Source organism: Bactrocera oleae, chromosome 5 (assembly GCF_042242935.1).
Source record: "Bactrocera oleae isolate idBacOlea1 chromosome 5, idBacOlea1, whole genome shotgun sequence".
In the NCBI taxonomy this organism is placed as follows: domain Eukaryota; kingdom Metazoa; phylum Arthropoda; class Insecta; order Diptera; family Tephritidae; genus Bactrocera; species Bactrocera oleae.
In genome coordinates, this window is record NC_091539.1 from 66,451,092 (window position 1) to 66,468,986 (window position 17,895).

At 33.8% G+C, this 17,895-nt stretch overlaps 1 protein-coding gene across 7 annotated transcripts in view; it reads right to left on the reverse strand.

The window, feature by feature from the left end:
• The window catches only part of rut (adenylate cyclase rutabaga), a 101,914-nt gene that overhangs the window by 9,924 nt on the left and 74,095 nt on the right, over nt 1-17,895 (reverse strand). For 3 of the 7 annotated variants that reach the window (XM_070110081.1, XM_070110084.1, XM_070110080.1), the window contains exons 4-17: nt 15,441-15,874; nt 14,255-14,434; nt 14,038-14,049; nt 12,458-12,631; nt 11,988-12,256; nt 10,230-10,341; nt 9,957-10,084; nt 9,579-9,882; nt 9,222-9,452; nt 5,528-5,662; nt 2,536-3,003; nt 2,250-2,425; nt 2,035-2,145; nt 647-887 (exon numbers count right to left, since the gene is read on the reverse strand). In XM_070110081.1, the coding sequence (XP_069966182.1) occupies nt 647-887; nt 2,035-2,145; nt 2,250-2,425; nt 2,536-3,003; nt 5,528-5,662; nt 9,222-9,452; nt 9,579-9,882; nt 9,957-10,084; nt 10,230-10,341; nt 11,988-12,256; nt 12,458-12,631; nt 14,038-14,049; nt 14,255-14,434; nt 15,441-15,641 (2,742 nt within the window). In that variant the 5' untranslated portion in view covers nt 15,642-15,874. The remainder of the gene's footprint in view (nt 1-646; nt 888-2,034; nt 2,146-2,249; nt 2,426-2,535; nt 3,004-5,527; nt 5,663-9,221; nt 9,453-9,578; nt 9,883-9,956; nt 10,085-10,229; nt 10,342-11,987; nt 12,257-12,457; nt 12,632-14,037; nt 14,050-14,254; nt 14,435-15,440; nt 15,875-17,895) is intronic. The other 4 variants (XM_070110085.1, XM_070110086.1, XM_070110082.1 and 1 more) reach the window with 3 other exon arrangements.

Sequence of the window (17,895 nt, forward strand, 5' to 3'; positions counted from 1 at the left end):
AACCGAAAAGGAAAAATGAAAAAAGGACAACGCCAAAAAACGACAAAAATTACGAGTACAAATGGCGACGGTGTCTGGAGGCACAATCAAAAAAAAAAACGAATTGCAAAAAGTCGTTAAATATACATACATATGCAACATAAGTATATGTGTATGTAAGTATGTATGTAAGTAAAACAAAAGTGGATTTTGATTGAAAGCATAGAAAATATGTGTTTGAGGCAAGAAATATGTATGTATATCAGCCGTAGATAAGTCACGTGTGAAAAGTGCACGCTTGAGTGCAAAAATTTGTGTTGCAAGTGTGACTTCACGCCCCACATCCGGGCCCATAAAGACTACAGAATGTGAAGTTTAAGGATCAAAGCTCAATTTCGCTGAGCTAAGCTGTCTGCAAGTGTGTGTGTGTGTGTGCTTATGTCTGTATGCAAAGGTGCCCATTGCTCCCGGCGACATTGAGACGCTCGGAATTTTGCTTGTTTAAAAAGTGGGTACTGAAAAGAAATTGTTTCGGTTTCTCAAAATAAATGAAAAGTGGTGACACAGGTGAGGCATGCACAGAGTACTTACATAAATAAACGTACAATGTGTATGTGTGTATGTGAGTATGTATAAAGCAACAAACAACATATGCATTACTATTTACCATATTACTGCGAAATTGATTATCGAGAAAATGTGCAGCCACATGAGCTGGCAGCAAATTGTGTAGGATCCGTTTATTTGATTCCTGCAAAACGTCCATTTCCTTTTTCTCCTGTGATGCCTGCAACTGCCAGAGGAAATCTAAACGTGCTGTCCACTCGACCAAACGTCCATGCACCAATATTGCAATCATGAAAATTATTATGCGCGCCAGTGAGATCAAATGAAGCGGAATGGATGAGCTGTGAAGGTGAAAAAAAAAATTAATGAAATTTGTAAACACAGCGAAGGACATTTATATTAACTGTGAACTATCGAAATCTATAAACTATGTATATAAAATGAATAAAAATTAAACTAAAAAAAACCAACAAAGAGCTCGAGCGGAATATTTTCATTTGAGAATGCTTTCAGATTGTTATTCCCATTCTTATGCATATTATTGTAGAATGTATAGGTTATATAATATATATAAAATTAGGCGCTATACATAAGTCTTAGTTATATAGGATATTTTTTAGTGGTATACAATTTCCTAGAGGGATATCTGTTAAACTAGCTGTCAAACTGACTTAACGGGGTTTACAAAGGTGTAAAAAAGATAGGTACGCTTTCTATGCTGAAGGCATTATTGATCTATACTGTTTCAAAACCATCACTGTGGTGGTGGTCCTAAATTCGATCAACTTCTTAAGACGCTGCCGCGGCAGCCATAAAATTTTTGATATAATAATTTAGCGTCAAATTAACTTAATCTACAACATCTTCTTTGAAGTTAAGTAGACTACTGACATCAGTAAATTAATTATATCCGAATTTATCCATCTTTTTGAGCCCAGTCGTGAGATGTTAGGCAAAACTTTCTTTGCCGATTTTATGAAGATGCATTTCGAGTATCATATAGTAAAAAGTCATTTAGAAAATTGGATATTATTACCTTGGGTCAAAAAGGAAGAAAAGATAGGTTGGAGTGCAGCCTCCCCGGGCTTAATTAGCGCTAGATGATCTATTTTATAAGACTTTAGTTCTTGCCTTCCTAACTGTAGGTATGTTAATTATGATTTGATTTTTATATAAACATATCTCGAATACTCACACGCAAAACTAACCCGAGAATAAGATACGGACCAATTATAACCGCTTTTGAAAGAAAGTTACCAAATGTAATGAGTACTACATGTCTTGAGTTTTTTAAGTATTAAAGATTTCAAATGGTCTAAAATTGTTAAAAAGAGGGTTTTGAACCGAGTTTGGCCAAAGGACTCTAAGTAAGAATTAAGTTTGAAAAACAAGGCTTGTGATTTCATTCACTCTATTTCAGAAGTAAAAAAACCGTTAAAAAGGATAATATTATAGTCTACAAATAAAAAACATCATGCATATACTTACTTTACTCTGCTGTCATAGCAATCAAAAATATTTATATGCGACATTTCGATAAAAAGTCCATAAATTGTGCCCATAAGTAGTATTAAGAAGGATTTGAATATTATTGGCAAACTGCGAATGAAATAACAGTAAACATATGTATTTTAATAAAAAAAAATTGTTTGGTAATTATAATACTAGATATCAGAAAACTTAGTTGAGACCACTAGACTCACCGCAAAAATACTGAAACTGACAAAAATGCAAAAGTCGCCGAGAGCGAAACATACTGTGGCAGCGAGCATTTTCGGTGTGCCTCATTATGATGCGCAAATATGAGCAGGTCCTCCTCAAAGCTTGGTGCATGTGTTGTGACGTTACTGGCACAGGGATGATCCATGACGCAAGTGAACTTATTAAAAATAATTAAAGAAAAATTGAAAAATATACATAGAAATAAATAAATTGAACAAATGAAAATGAATGAAAAAAGACACGATGCAGCTTACTGCCCACACTTACCACATTCACCTGACCCACCGAATAGATCAGCACTATGGTGAAAATTGTAATAGCCAAGCGAAGCGTGAAACTACGCGCCAAGTCCCAGACAATCCACTTGAGACGCACCGCCAGCAGTAACATCAGTATGGCGCTAATCCATACAAAAGCGGTCAAGAAGAGTAGCAAGAGGATGAGCGTACGCGGTAGAGCCGACACTTGTAGTGCTGCACCCAAAATCAGCAGCAATAGCGAGCAACCCATGGCGGTGGTAAAACCCAAATCGAAATCTTTACGGTATTCGCGCTCTTTGTCACTCTCACGAAAGCGCAGAGTAATGCGATCCACATGCTCGGATTTATCGCAATCGACGGAACGTGCATTTATCGCCTGTGAGAGGAAGCGATTGACGCGATTGGTCGGTTGATAGTGCATGGAGGAGTGCCGTTTGCGGAAGGGGCGCTTAAATTTGTCCGTCACTTTGGATTGCTTTGGTTTTTTTTTCATAAATCGGACGGTTGGTGTTGTTTGTTTTTGAGGTTATGTGTGTATTGTTTTGATGCAGACAATGGTATTCGTTTTGTTTTGATAACATGAAAGATTTTCGTTAAATTTTATTGATGTTGGTTGGTACGATTACATAACATTTTGGTTTTGCACGCACGGAACGGAACGGTACAAAATGGGTATGCCAACGAGAGATCGTGTGTGTGTGTGTTTGGTGCGAGAGAGCGAAAAAGAGATAAAAAAGAGCAAAAGAGAGTACCAAACATGGCAAGACACATGGAAGAAAAACAAGTAAAATTAGTTGCAATTTTGCAGTACAAATACATTAATACAGTAAGTAATTATAAATATAGACGTGTATATGTAAATATGAACGGTTAGGCTTAGAGTTTAGTTAATTGGATATCGGGTGAAGTTCCTTAAAAGCTGAAAGAGTTGTCAGTATTACATATGTATACATAACTTGTAAGCAAATTAGATAAGTCAATGAACTTTTAAAGAGCTTGCACCCAACGAAGCTTAAAACCCAACATGAAAACCATATTCAATGTATGTATGCATATATAAATTCATAAATAGTACATATGTACATACAGTATATGAATGTATATGTATGTAAAGTAAGATCTTTAGAAGAATTTATTTTTTTCTGGAAACAGACAGTTTACAATGCCATAATGTTTATACAAAAATCCTTATGATATTACATTTCTATAAGTCTCGATCTTCAACGAGTATATATGTACATATGTATGTATGTATGCATGATATATACAATTCAATAATGAAGAACTTAACAAACACATGCCAACATGAAGGGACCGAAATTTATAAAAATGAAAAGTTAGTCTTTACTAACAATTTAAGCTTTGAAGTTTATAAGATCGTGACAGAAATCTAGAGAATTAATCTGTTTATGACGAAGCATCATGCTCGCGATCAGATCATACAACAGTTAACAAAAGAGCACTCTAAATATAGATTGTATATGGTAAAGCCAACATTTGATTTTGATTGGATTGCCTTTTTCAGGTTCCAAGGTGTACGGTCATCAAATAAATAGTCAGCATATTTACGGCCTGGTTTATAAGTTACCTACCAGTTACTTTGGAGTTAGTTGTAGGTAATCTGGGTACCAGCGAAGCATCGAAAAAAAGTCGGAATTGGAGTCCAGCGTAGAATCGAGCTTACAAGAAGTACTATTTTGTACCAATATGAAAAGTAAATTTCTTTCTCGATGAGCATAAGAATATGTATTCCCGTTCGCATGGGTCTTGAAATGCTGAGAATATTGCTGCACCTTTTTAGAGTTTATGACGATATACATAATATATAAATATATATATATATATATTATTAGATTATATATAAGAGAATTAAAGTTAGGACGAATCATTCGAATGAATGTAGAATATATAGCTCCTAAACGTGCTCCGGTGATAGCAGAGCTACAGATTGTCGTCTTTCGGATGGATAAACCAAGTGGAGAATACAACACATGGACGGAAGCTATAATACTCTTCACCAATAAAAAATTTCCCTAGAAGAACTTGGGGGAAAATATAGGTGTGCGAAATTTCGGGTCGATATCTTTATATACAGACGAATAGAAGGATATCGCTCGTCACGCTTCAGGTTCCTAGTGGGTGTTATGAACTTCGTGGCAAACCTGTTTAGGATATACAAATATGTGATTGATTCATATAAGTATATGTATGTTATTAATTAAGCTTTAATTAATTTCGGTCCCTGAAATGCTATGTGTATAAGTAAATATGAACAGTTAGAATAGAAAATAACAAAATTGAAAAACACTTAAGTATGTATGTATCTATGTAAATAACGCAGAAGACAATTGGTTATTCCACATTTAGTAGTAAGACTGGACATTTGAAATGTAAGCCGAAAATTTCATGCATGTAAAAAGCAGTCGCTGAGAGGTAACATTTATTAATAGGCGAACAATTTTGGCGCCAAATTTCAAACAATTCTTTTTAGTAAACAGTATTAGTTTATTTACAGGGTCTTTACAAATCTTTGGCCGAATTTATTTATAAACACTAGTGACTAAAAGTAAGTGGAAAGCTAACTAAATAACTGCTAATTAGCTATAATTAAACAATATATAAAATATAACAATTTAAAACATTAAAGAAAATATGGAAAATAAAATCACAGAAATTAGTGAACAAAGTAAATTTAACGGAATTTAGTTAAACGTTATAAATATTACGATGCTAAACCCATTCGTATGCAACTGAACGCAATGTAAAATATAGCGTAGGGTAAAAAACGCAACGTAACGCAATGAACTTAAACGGTATGTAACGTAATGGTAAAAGTAAAGGCTCGTTATGTAAGTTTACTTTTATGCTTTCTAAAATGGTACGATTATGTGTTTATAGGAAAATACGTGTAGTTTTACGTAACGTAATAATTAATGGTAACACATGAGCGAACGTCAGTGTGCAAATATTGCATACAAATGTAGGTATTTCATTCTCACTTTATTCTTATTTTGATTGAGTCTGTGAATGCGACTAATCGTATTCGATGTGGAGTTAGGAGTAGTTCCTACTGAGATAGTCACACCGCCACCGGGTGGTGTGGGGGCATGTAAAATTTTTTGTAGTCGTATAACCTAGAGGAAAATAAAGAAATGCAATATAAAAGAACATAAAGATAATACATACATATACGAGTATAAAACGGAAAGTGATCGAAAATATTTAAGGTAAAAGAAGGGAGAAAAAAATAACAAAATATACACATGTTATACAGACATAATTATTTGGAGGATGGCAATACTAGTATTTAAACTAATTACTTATAGCTAAGGTTTCTATTACATGATACTTATGTCTAATTATTTCAATAATTTTATGACAACAGTAATTATAAAAACTACTGGGTAATTTTTAATATATTATCATTACACTATTCAATTACTCATTTCTAAAATTTGGTCAAACAAATACTATGATTAACTACAGTTTTTGGTTCAAGACTTTACTTCTACAAGAATCAGTATCATCATCATCATGTAGAATCAGCTTCCCTTAATCATAAAACTCAAGGTTCTTACCTCGAAACACATTCTACAAAGTGGTACAAAACTCCAATATATACATTGTATTTTTTTTTAGCAATATGGTATATTGACACTGATTTGGAAACAGTTTTGGAGAGCCATCAATTGACTAAAATTTCTCGTTTATTGCTAAGGTTTCCGTTTATATTTGGCTTACCAAAAAAAAGTTCGAACTTTTTTAATAATACGAATGTTAAAATTTATATCTTCCATAGACAGATCTTTTGTTATTCTAGGGTGTTGGTAAAATGATGTTTGCACCGCGACCTAGGGTCTATTGTGTCTGAGCACACATAAAAGACGGACACCAGGAAAAATATAATATTTAACAGGTTTTCTTCGATAAATACGAAAATGCCAGGCGGTTGAAAAAATTAATAGTGTTTAAGGTCCTAATACTGTAACAGAGAAACCGCGCACTTTCGGATTCGTCGAAACTCTTCCGGCAATTATGATGTCAAAGATGCACCAAACTTTGAGAGACCAATTTTTGAAAATATCGTTAAAATAATGGATATCGTCGAATCTTGAAAGCACTGTTACGATTGCTCAGGAGCTAAACATTGCATAAAAAAATCGTTTAAAACCATAAGGTTGAATAGAAAAAGAACCTCCATAAATAGATAACACACGACTTAGCGCAAAAAAATGTCATGGACCGAACTTCAATCTGCGAATTGCTGTGGTATTGCAAACAATCGATTCATTTCTGTAGCAAATGGTTACTGGTATTGAAAAGTGTGTCACTGACGACAACGTCAACCGAAAGCCATCGTGGTCGAATCGCGGTGAGTCGGCGCCAACAATGGTCCAGCCAGGATTGATGGTCAGAAAGGATTTTTTACGCATTTGGTAGAATTAGCATATATTATAGGAAATCATTTATTACAACCGACTCCCCTACGGCCAAACTCTTAATTCGGATTTCGAATTTGTTTATAAAAATCACCACATTCTCATTTAAAGTGTTTGTTTTTTTATAAAGTGAACATGGAACACAGGCTGCAGGACATTGAAAAAAAAGTTTGATAAGAAAACTGGTACTTAACTTCCAAATTGTATTGAGAGAAAAAGAGAGTACGCATAGTCGAAGCAGTAAGCAAAAGGACTATAATAAGTTTTGCCTCGAAAACACATTTTTACGCAACATATTAGGCCATGTATCACAATACATACAATATATTTATCTAGAAATTAGTTATGTATAAATATATTATATCGTCTAACTTAAAACTCTAAATATTTCCCGTTATAATATTGTAAGTAATTTAATTTTAGTAATTTTATTACTACAATAACACACTTCCACATATATTTTTTAACACATTAATATTATTCAACTTAGTAATCTATAACGTCATTAAAGAGACCAATGAGTTGTATGCAAATAAAGTGAAGTGAGAGAGATTAAGCAACACCGAATTTTTGAATATTTTTGAACTTCGAATTTAGTATTAATAAACCATATTGGCACCCACTCAACTGAATTTGTTAGACACGCTGTTATTATACGTTTTTTTGTTTTTTTTTGTTTTACTACTACACACACAGTTACAAAATACATATAACATTACATTACAATGTCGAATACATGTAATGCATTAGATAAACTATTGTAAGTTAGCTACAATCTAAGAGAGCTACGACTAGGAGCAACACACTTACCGCATCCTGAAAATAAAAATGAAAAAAATTAAAACTAAAATACACACAAAAAACTATAAACAGAAAGCAATACGCAGTTTTTAATAACAAAAATTTTAGTGTCGCACATTAGCACAATTTCATTATGTTAGTACAGGGTGTGGCATATTGAGAAAGCGCATTGGTTACTGACTAAAAAAGTTTAGAGTTATTAGAATTTTTTTTTTTTGCAAAGACATGTGATTGATTTCTTGTGAAAAAGAATTAAAAACTATAAACAACTCTGCTAACAGATCACGAAAACTGTACTGAATATTCATATCGGTGTTAATTTTTGATTAGAACTTACGTCTATAGTCCTTCTAAGTGTGAAAGTTTTACTAAATGTCAGCTGTTTTTGACGTTTGTCTGATAATTTTAAGCTCTAACTTGCAAATTCGAGAGGTCTCGAAAAATATTTTCATCTGCGAAATATTTTGAACCACTGTTTAAACGCTTAAAATGAAGACCATAAACGCAATATTTTTGCTCAAAGTTAATGTTTGCAAAATTACTTCTAAATATATGTTATGTACTTTGAAATTTTGTGTCTAAACGTTCCTTTTCTACATTATTGAACCAGCGGATTATCGATCAGTAGACATATTTTCGAAGAGTTAGTTTACTTAGTAGTTCTAAGATTTTCAGAACTTTGTTGACATTCCATTTCATCACTAAAATCTCTTCCATTCATTTGAAGTATTTTATTGGGTCGCATGCGGAATTTTACATCAATTATTGTCAATTTAAGACTAATTGAACAATTGGTTAATTTTATGTATTATATTCAAATTGTGAACAACAAGACATCAAATTCCTAAAACTCGCTTATTTACAATTGTGTTCAAAAAAATATTTAAAAATGCGCTCGCCTTATACAAGTATGCTTCACCATGTAAACTATTGAACTTGTGGAACGTATTTTAAGTGTGGTCTGACGGATTTAGGGTCGTGTGAGCTTGGATCAGTTACATATGAATATAGCTAAAAATATAACGAAAAATTAACACAGTTACATTAATGATTGAGTGCTTTTCAACACTGTCTGCAATTGTTAGCCAATTTGTTTGAGTACAGGTAAATCAATAATAAAAAGCTAAGCGGTTAGGAGTCAGCACTTCATGCAAAAATTAACTTTACACTTTTAGCTAAACGAGTGGGGGCACCTAATTCAATTAATACTTGTTCAAATTATTTAAATAATTTAACATTCGTAATATTTAATCAAAATATATATATTTTTATAAAAAAAGTTCTCTATAATTAACTGCTTTATAAATTTACATTTCAAATAATAATAATAATAACGGATTTATAACTTTCCTTTAAAAAATAAGCTTATATACAATAAATAAATATTTTACAGCGGGATTCGAAATAAACGTTTCAAATCAAAAATTCGAGTGCAATCAAAATTCAGACTTACCTTTCGTGTGCTCTTTTCACCGCCTGTGCCTTCGGCCGTGCTGCCGCGCGCTCCTGTACCACTGCCGCCCGACGAGGGAAACGATCCGGTGGCGATGTTGGAGAACGGTACCGGCTCCGAGAATTTGATCGTATGCAATAGCTGCATGACAACGTTTGAAACATTACGAAATGACAATTTACGACGACTACCAATGGCCGAGCGTACACCAAGCGTGTTTAGCATTAATGGCTGCAACAAAAGTGAAACAAAAACCAAAAACAACGAAACGTATGAGTAAGTGAACCACGACTCCAGATATACCATAAGTATGTGCATGTGTGCGTATATTGAAAATGAAAAGAAAAAAACACTCACCTTTCGTCTGTGCGGCGGTGGCACTATGAAGTAAGTATCCACGCCGTGATCACGCAAATATGAAGAACGCTGATCCCCATGTCCAGCTTCGACTTCATATTCACCCGACAGAGCGTCGAGTGTGGCGCGTGTCACATGCACACGACCGGGTTCGCCGCCAGATTCCATATGATTGGCCATTGTCACATCATTGGACCACACATCGAATTGCCATTTGCGTAGACCCAGCACACCGCACAACACGCGGCCCGTGTGTATGCCCACACGCATATTCAATATCACATCGGTGGCCTCCACCACGGTGCTGCGAGGTGGAAAAAATAAATACAAGTTGGAATTGCAAAAGTTTATGTTAAAAGTTTAAAGTTAGCAACTTACGCAATGGCATCGATCATATCCAGACCCATTTCTACGGTGCATTTGGCGTGATCCTTGCGTGGTTCAGGCAAACCAGACACACAATAATAACAATCGCCGAGAATTTTAATGCGCAAGCAATGGTTATCCTTGGGGGAAAAGGAGAGTATATATTTATATATATATTTGAAGAAGGTGAGGTCGTATATATGGGTATGTATATACCATATATCTCAAAGAATATACGTATTTTGAAAAAGAAGAAGAAAAATATATATTCCTTTTTTCACTTACATGCGCTAGCTGATCGAATCGTCCGAAGAGCTCATTTAACAGTCTCACCAACTCTTGCGCGCTGCATTGCGAGGACAACACCGTGAAACCGACAATGTCAGCAAAGAGAATACTGAAAATCAGAAAAGTATTTACAATTAATAACTAAATTAATTCTTTAAGGATTATTTATTATATTAATTGCTAGATTTCAGTTTTGCTGTATCTAGGTGGTGGTAAAGGTACACTTCCTTATCAGGATGTGATGTAGGTTTTTATGCTTCTAAAAAGGTGTTTTTTGCGTGAAAATTGTTGATGAAAGATTTTAGCCCACATTTGTACAAGTATAAACTTCATTGGAAGCTGAACAGTATTTTTTTAAATTTTATCTTCAGTGATGATGTGCGAACGGCGTCACAAGCTGAAGCGTGAATAGACAGACCCTATTAGACCGTTGGACTACTTTTTGAAATACTTAATAAAATATCTTATGAATGCTAACCAGTTTGGCATTATTTAGATATCTAGAAGCTAGCTACGAAATAGAGGAAACAAAAATCACAGAACAAAATATCCCATAAAAAATTGTAGAATAATATGTGAATCATTAGCGTGCTGGTTCGTTTTGATAGACATTATTTCTAAAATGTCTGCACGGCAAAGTAGACAGGTAGACAAATTTTAGGTCAAAACAAAGTCCCCACATGTTCTATAGTTTTTAAATATGACGTTTGAAATGTTCAATAGCCCGTTCTAAAGATATCAGCATCTTGTTGAAAAACGTCTACATAATTCAAAACTTTTGTTATGCGAACAAATGGATCAGCTGTTGCATGTCAAACGACAAACATAACATTGACATAAGTCAGAATAAACCTAATGCCAATTAGTTTTGTGGATAAGTAAATTATTCGCCGCTTGTCAAATAATTTTTTTTTTGAAAATATAAAATTCATAACGCAAAATGTCGATTTTTGGTGATTTCTATATTTGCATGTGTCAATACCATATATGTTTGGGTATATGCCAACAAATTTGACTGACGTAAAAGCATTGAAAATGCAATTAATTAATGCAAAATTTCATTGGCGAAAGATAGGTATGTGAACTAATCAATTTCCGTGTAATTTGCTAGACTTCGATCCTTTTGCCTTCACCTTCACCTTCAATTTAATTTAGATTGCATTAATGTCATGAGAATGCTGATTAGTATCACACAAAGGTATTAATGGAAATATAAAGAAATCTTAATTTAATTTTTGAGTTTATTTTTCTCTATATTTTTCATTTTGTGCGCAAATAAATAAACAATTTATTTATTTTTTTTTTAATTTTCAATGGGAATTATGACGGAGAATATCAAGGATGTCATGGTAATTGTCATAGTAATTGTAAAGAAATCCGTCTTCTCATTTCGTTCATAACATCACAGAAGCATTATTTTGCTGTCAAATTCACTACGAAAAGGTAAAGAAATGAAAGCGCCGAAATTTGAATTTTTAACAATTTGGCACATGGATAAAATCTGGACATTATAGATAACTGTTAAATAATTGTTTTTTTTTTACAATTATTCAGACAACCGGATTTGAAAACATCCGATATTTGAATATTCGAATTTTTCCATAGCTCGTCAAATGTTTAAATTAAATATGCAACCCTCATATCAATAGAGGAATTAGTACGGTAAATTTATAACTATTTAGATATCTTATATTTGTGCTTGCCTCATATTGTATAAGCTTCATTTCCAATAGGGTATAAAAGGGGTATACTAACCTCACATTCTCATGTTTTTGTATGTATATGCGATGAAATTGTCCCGCAACCGGTGAGAGTATATCGTTTTTCATTTGCATTGCAACATGCTGAGGTAGAACCGACAACAAAAGTCTTTCCAATTTCTCATTTTCATCCTGAATTTCCAGGCGGGCGGCAATACAGTTGCGTGTATCTAGGAATGCACGTCGTTGGGCACGTTCCATCATAATATTTACGACCAAGCCGGCAACATTAACGCCGATAAACATTACAATGTTGGCAATAAGCTGTGAATATATGAGTGAAATTTACGGCATATTCAAAATGAAAACAAGATTAAATTAAATAAGATGGGTGATGGTTGTGGGATGTATAATATTGAGATTTTAATTTATAAAATTATATAATATATGCATTTCTATTTTACGTAATTTATTTCCAAAACACTTGAAACTTAGAAATAATTGAAATCATGTTTCTCTTCTCACCTGATTATATTCCAAATAGCGGAATGAATCCGTTATGATTTTGTACACCGTTAAACTAATATGCACTGATGGCAAAATAATACCAAAACACACTGCTTCCCATATTTGTAACGGCATCATGGCATAAGCCAAAAAGACGACAAAGACAATTTGCCACACACCCTCGGCCATGACCTGGAAATAAGTTGGGGAAAGTGTTATAAGTAGGTGTGCTAATATAATATATACGTTTACATTAACGGCAGCTAGTAATGATAACTAATGACCGAATAATGGACAGAATGACTGAACGAAGAGTACTTTTACAAGAGCTTGTAGCGGACTACAGATGAATTTTATTGTGTGAGGTTCACTAACTCGGAGGACGCTGTATCGAGTTTGTAACACTTCGTAGGTTACACTAAAAGAAATTAGACGTGTTAGAAAAATAGTTTAACCGATTTTTCCCACAATTTTCTAACCCTATTCTAACTGATCTCAAGAAGTGTGGGATTCTTGTGAAACTGTGAGATACTGGATGTGGCAAAATACGACTGGCGACTGGAATACTCAGTTTTACTTTCTGTGGAATATGCTTTGTGTATTGATTTGGATTATTGGTTATTCTTATTGTCAGAACGAATTTTGTGACGTTAGAAAAATTGTGCGGACCGATGATCTATGTAAAAAGCTACGAAGATACCTTAGTTCTCTTTTACTTCGAGAATTATCATATACATTTTGTAAAAATCAATCGGATATATATATAATAAGAATATTCTACGATTCAGGCCTAAACACATATAGAAAGACCTTTTGGAAAAATGTGCGTTATTAAATTGATAAAAGAATCGTTTAAGCGTTCGTTAATGGAGTCCATGTGGACAATGAGTTTTAACATTACTTAGATCGAAGATTGCTTTGTCCTTTAACTTCTAGGATCTAGTATTTATGAGCTTTTTCTTAATAGGAATGAAGTTGTATTTGCTTCTGTTTTCTCATAAGCGAGGTAATCCGCGACGAGTATTGTATATTAATCTTGGTAGCTTTTATTATATTGTATATATCAGATTTTGGTTCCATCCAGCTAAAACTACGCCACTGCATCGAATGGACAACAGCTTTATGAAAATGGGTTCTGATTCAAAGATAACCTATTGAGGTTTATACTTTCATTGTAACATCAAAATTACCACTCGCAGCTGACCACAAAAAAAAAAAATATTGGCAGCAAATATCTCCAATTCGAGTTTAATTGATGAGTATGTTAAGTATATTTATTTACACGCACACACATACATCACTACAATCTAAAATATTTAATTAATAGTAAAGTAAGACGAGTTATAATCGCAACGAGCACTTCAATTCGATGCACAAAATGTCGGCACTACATAGTAAATGAGTAATTCTTGCAACAATTCATATGAAACAGACTTTAGCATTTGATTATTTACTCGAATTTTCGATGATGGCAAACGTAAATAACAAACTAAGCTCTCTACGGCATCAATGAGTATTATATATTATATGCATATATAGAAAGCAACTATGTACATATGTTTCAGAAGCTTTTAATTCAATAGGACATCAATTATTACCTCAGACTCTTTCTGAAATATAATACAAAATGAAAAAATAATAAAAAATAATTCTTCGAAAATATGCAATTTGGGTACATCATTAACTTAATGCTAGATTTTCTTTGTGTAAATTTCTTGTCTTATCTATTATTGTATTTTGGTTTTTCCAGACTTTTTCCAGATTTATTAATGTTATTGCTATTGCTTTTACATTTTAATTAATACATTTGCTCACCTCTTTTGTGTCCACAGGAAAAACACTGCCCAGTGTCGGCATCGAAACGAAGCAAATCGCGGCGGCAAAGAGTAGTATGCCATAGCAGAGAATTGGCAGGTGATGATCCTTAATGACACGGCATTGCAGTAGAATTAGGATAATTGCAAAAAGCAGGCACACAATGGAATTGAAAATGTTCTGTGGATGGTAAGTGTGAGATAAGTAAATAAAAAAATATTCGTTAAATCAATTTACAGTGGCAGTCAACAATATTCGTATGATGCTAGATTTTGTTCGACGGAAAATATAAAATTCAATGTCTATGTTCTTAATAGTCACACCTAGTGTGCAGTTTCGAAAAACTATTTTTTTTTAAATTTATTTTTTGTTTATTTCGATAGTTTATACCTTTAGAAATACCATAATATAATTTTTAAAAGATTTCCAATATTTTTTGAGTTACAGGCTTCTAAAATGTAGCCACTCAGTTCAATCAGCTTTAACAGTGAGTATTCAAACGCGTTTTTCTCAAAACAGAATTTTTCGAATAAGCTATATTAATCTACCTGTTTTTTGATCTGTTTAAAAATTGAGTTTCGGCAGGTCACAAACGATTAAAACTTCGCCTAAAATTTAAGTTTTTATAAACGCCGCAATTTGGTAATTTTTTTGATTACTTTTTCGAGCGTAGGTCATTGTACGGACAATGGCTTTTATTTTTTGTTGTTGTTGCAATATTTATTGCATAATTTATATTATTTGTTACTTTGTATTATAATTTCACTCCGAAGAAAATCTCTAAGGATCTTTGGTTCTAAAGTATCGGTTAAATATATTCGAATACACAATGTTGAAATGGCAATACGGAAATCAAGGTAAAAAGTTTCTAAGACCCCATCACAATTTAACAGAGGAGAAGAACCGATATTCTATAGATTTTATGCGAGAAATATATTTTAGGTCTTCTTCTTCAAATCTAATTTCAGCATTTGGTGCACATCCTTCAGTGATCTATGATTCCATAAGACAACCAAGTTGAGGGTTAGGTACTTTAACTAATAAACGAATTTCAGGACATTGTACATCTACTTTTACCTGCCACTGTAACGTCAGAAATGCAGCTCCTAATAAATCAGCACTTCTGTGCCAACCTTTGCTATATATCATGCTATATTTGTAGAAAAAAGCAATTTTATTGACTCACATGAAAGGTGGGCGCATTATTGTAGGCCAATGACAGCGCCGCCATGACACCGCACAACACCACCACCAATGCGACCACGCCCAGCACCGAGAAGCGCTGCAATTTGAGCGTGTACCGTTGATAGAGGCATTCCAGTTCGTCGTTCTCGAAGCGCAGCGTATTCCATGGTCGGCCACGTGTCGCTTTCACCGCATGATCCATGTTTGCATTGCCCAGCCGCTTAGCTGGTAGCACGCGGCAGCGGCGGCGACGGTGGCAGTGGCGCTATCGGTGACGCCAACAACTGTGCCGAAGTTATTGAAAAGCTGTGCAAACACACCGAAATGTTGCGTAATCTTAGGTAGCGGTGCTGCTGAGCGGCTTGTTGAGTGCGCCTAAAGCGCTACTTAGGACTGTCAACACCTTGTTGTTCAACTGCGTTTTTTTTGTGACAGCTGCAAGTAAAGAGAACAAAAATTAATTAGTAGGGTTTATAAAGATGCTCAATCGCATAGGTGTGTTAGTAATGTGTTGAGAGAATAGTTAAGATGAAGAATTTGCATTATTCTTTACTGTGTGATTTCAATCTAATCGTTATAAAAAATATGTTTTTGGGTACAAAAAAATAGACATGCCAGATTTTAAAGTAAAAAAAATACTTTTTTTCAAATTCTTTATCCATTTAAAATTGCGCCTAAATAATTTCTAATGACTTAAATACATATACTTGTACATATATATGTTTTTTAAAGAAAGAGTCTAAAAATGCAAATTTTTATATACATTTTTTTTATCCTTCAAATGTCACTCTTGACCACAAGTGTCCATAAATTACTGACAAGCTGTCCAACCAATCCCTGCTCAGCGTTTTTTTCTCTCATTTGCATCGCGATTCTTGCACATTATCCTACATTTGCATAATCACATTAAATTTATAATTTGCAATAGACTGATGTGACCTTCAGCGTTGTCTACACTCAGACACACACACACACTTAAATACAAATATATCTATCTAAATGAAGCATACTAACAACGAGTGACTGACTGCAAGTCACAGGAGACAAATTATACAAAAAAGTTTAATAAAGAAAGTGTGTGAATAAAGTAGACACACAGAGGTCTCAAAGCATTAAATTAATGCGTTAACCTCCGGGGGCCTTTTAGTTTCCAATTTAAACTTTTTGCGCTTATAAATTAAGGTTATATTTTAAGCAGTCAATAGCAAAGATTTGAGGCATAAGAAAACAGAAGAGTTAACAAACTACAAATATAAGGTTATGTTAGGTCAGGTTTTGCGCTCCCTCCTTTGTGAAGCAAAAACTCATACTCAAAGGTATAAATCAAGAAGTAGAAATACAAGAGAGGCGTATCGACAAAGCGCATTGAGCGTATGAAAAATTTGTTTGAACGGTTAATATCGATTGCAGTTGTTATTGTAGTGGCGGCAGAAAAAATTCATCAAGTAATTTCGAGGAATGGTGTAGAGTTAACAGTGCTTGGCCGGATAAAAATCCGGGTCCATTCCGGTTACTTAGACTCGACAGTTGTGGGAAAGGCTAATGGAAAAAATTCCTCACGGAAGCTGTTACATCCCTTACGTTTCAACCTGAGTCTAGAAAAGGCTGGGCAAACGAATAAAAAGTGTCCAGATGTTTCTGCATCACTTCACTGCCGACAGCTTTACTAGGCACCGTTACCTAAAAACGAAGCACACTTGGGTATTCAAAAATATAATTGTTGACATTTATGAACCGTATTATCATCTTTCCCTACAGATAAGTGAGCATTTCAGCAGGATCATTAGTTTCGAGATTTCCAAAAAATACTTTCAAAGCCTTTAGAACGAATATAGAGACATAGCTACTCTACGTGCTAGAATTATACCGCTCATCAATTTAAAATGGATGAGTTTTTATAGATTTACGAAGGTCGAAATTTTTTTTGTAAAATTTGCATGTCTCTACGGTTATTCATTCACTAGAAAGTACATATCCTGTTTACTGCATAGACATTAGATTACTAAACGGGTTTTCAGAAGTTCCGACAGTTTTTGTGCCTTGAAGAAATTTTTATATAGCTAGATTAAGAGTTTTCTTTTGAGGGCTACAGAAATTCTTGTCCCAAATAAACATTCCAAGTCTCTCGTTCATTTGAGACCTGCCCTAACCTCAATATTGCTCTTCAAAATGAAGGACTTTTAGGTTTCGATCAGTTCTAAATATGTCCATGCCCTAGAAAATCTATGAACATTTCAACCAAGAAAAAAATCGATTTAATATTAAAAAATTTTCAAGCTATTGAAGTAGCATGTCAATCCACTGGTTTATAAATAAAAATGTTTACTGTTTTTATTTGTTTGAAAAATATTTATATAATATAAACATTTTCAACAGATATCTAAACATTTTGATTTTTAGGCTTGCATTTTATATACTACAATAATACATAAATATTTATGGTTGATATGCACCTT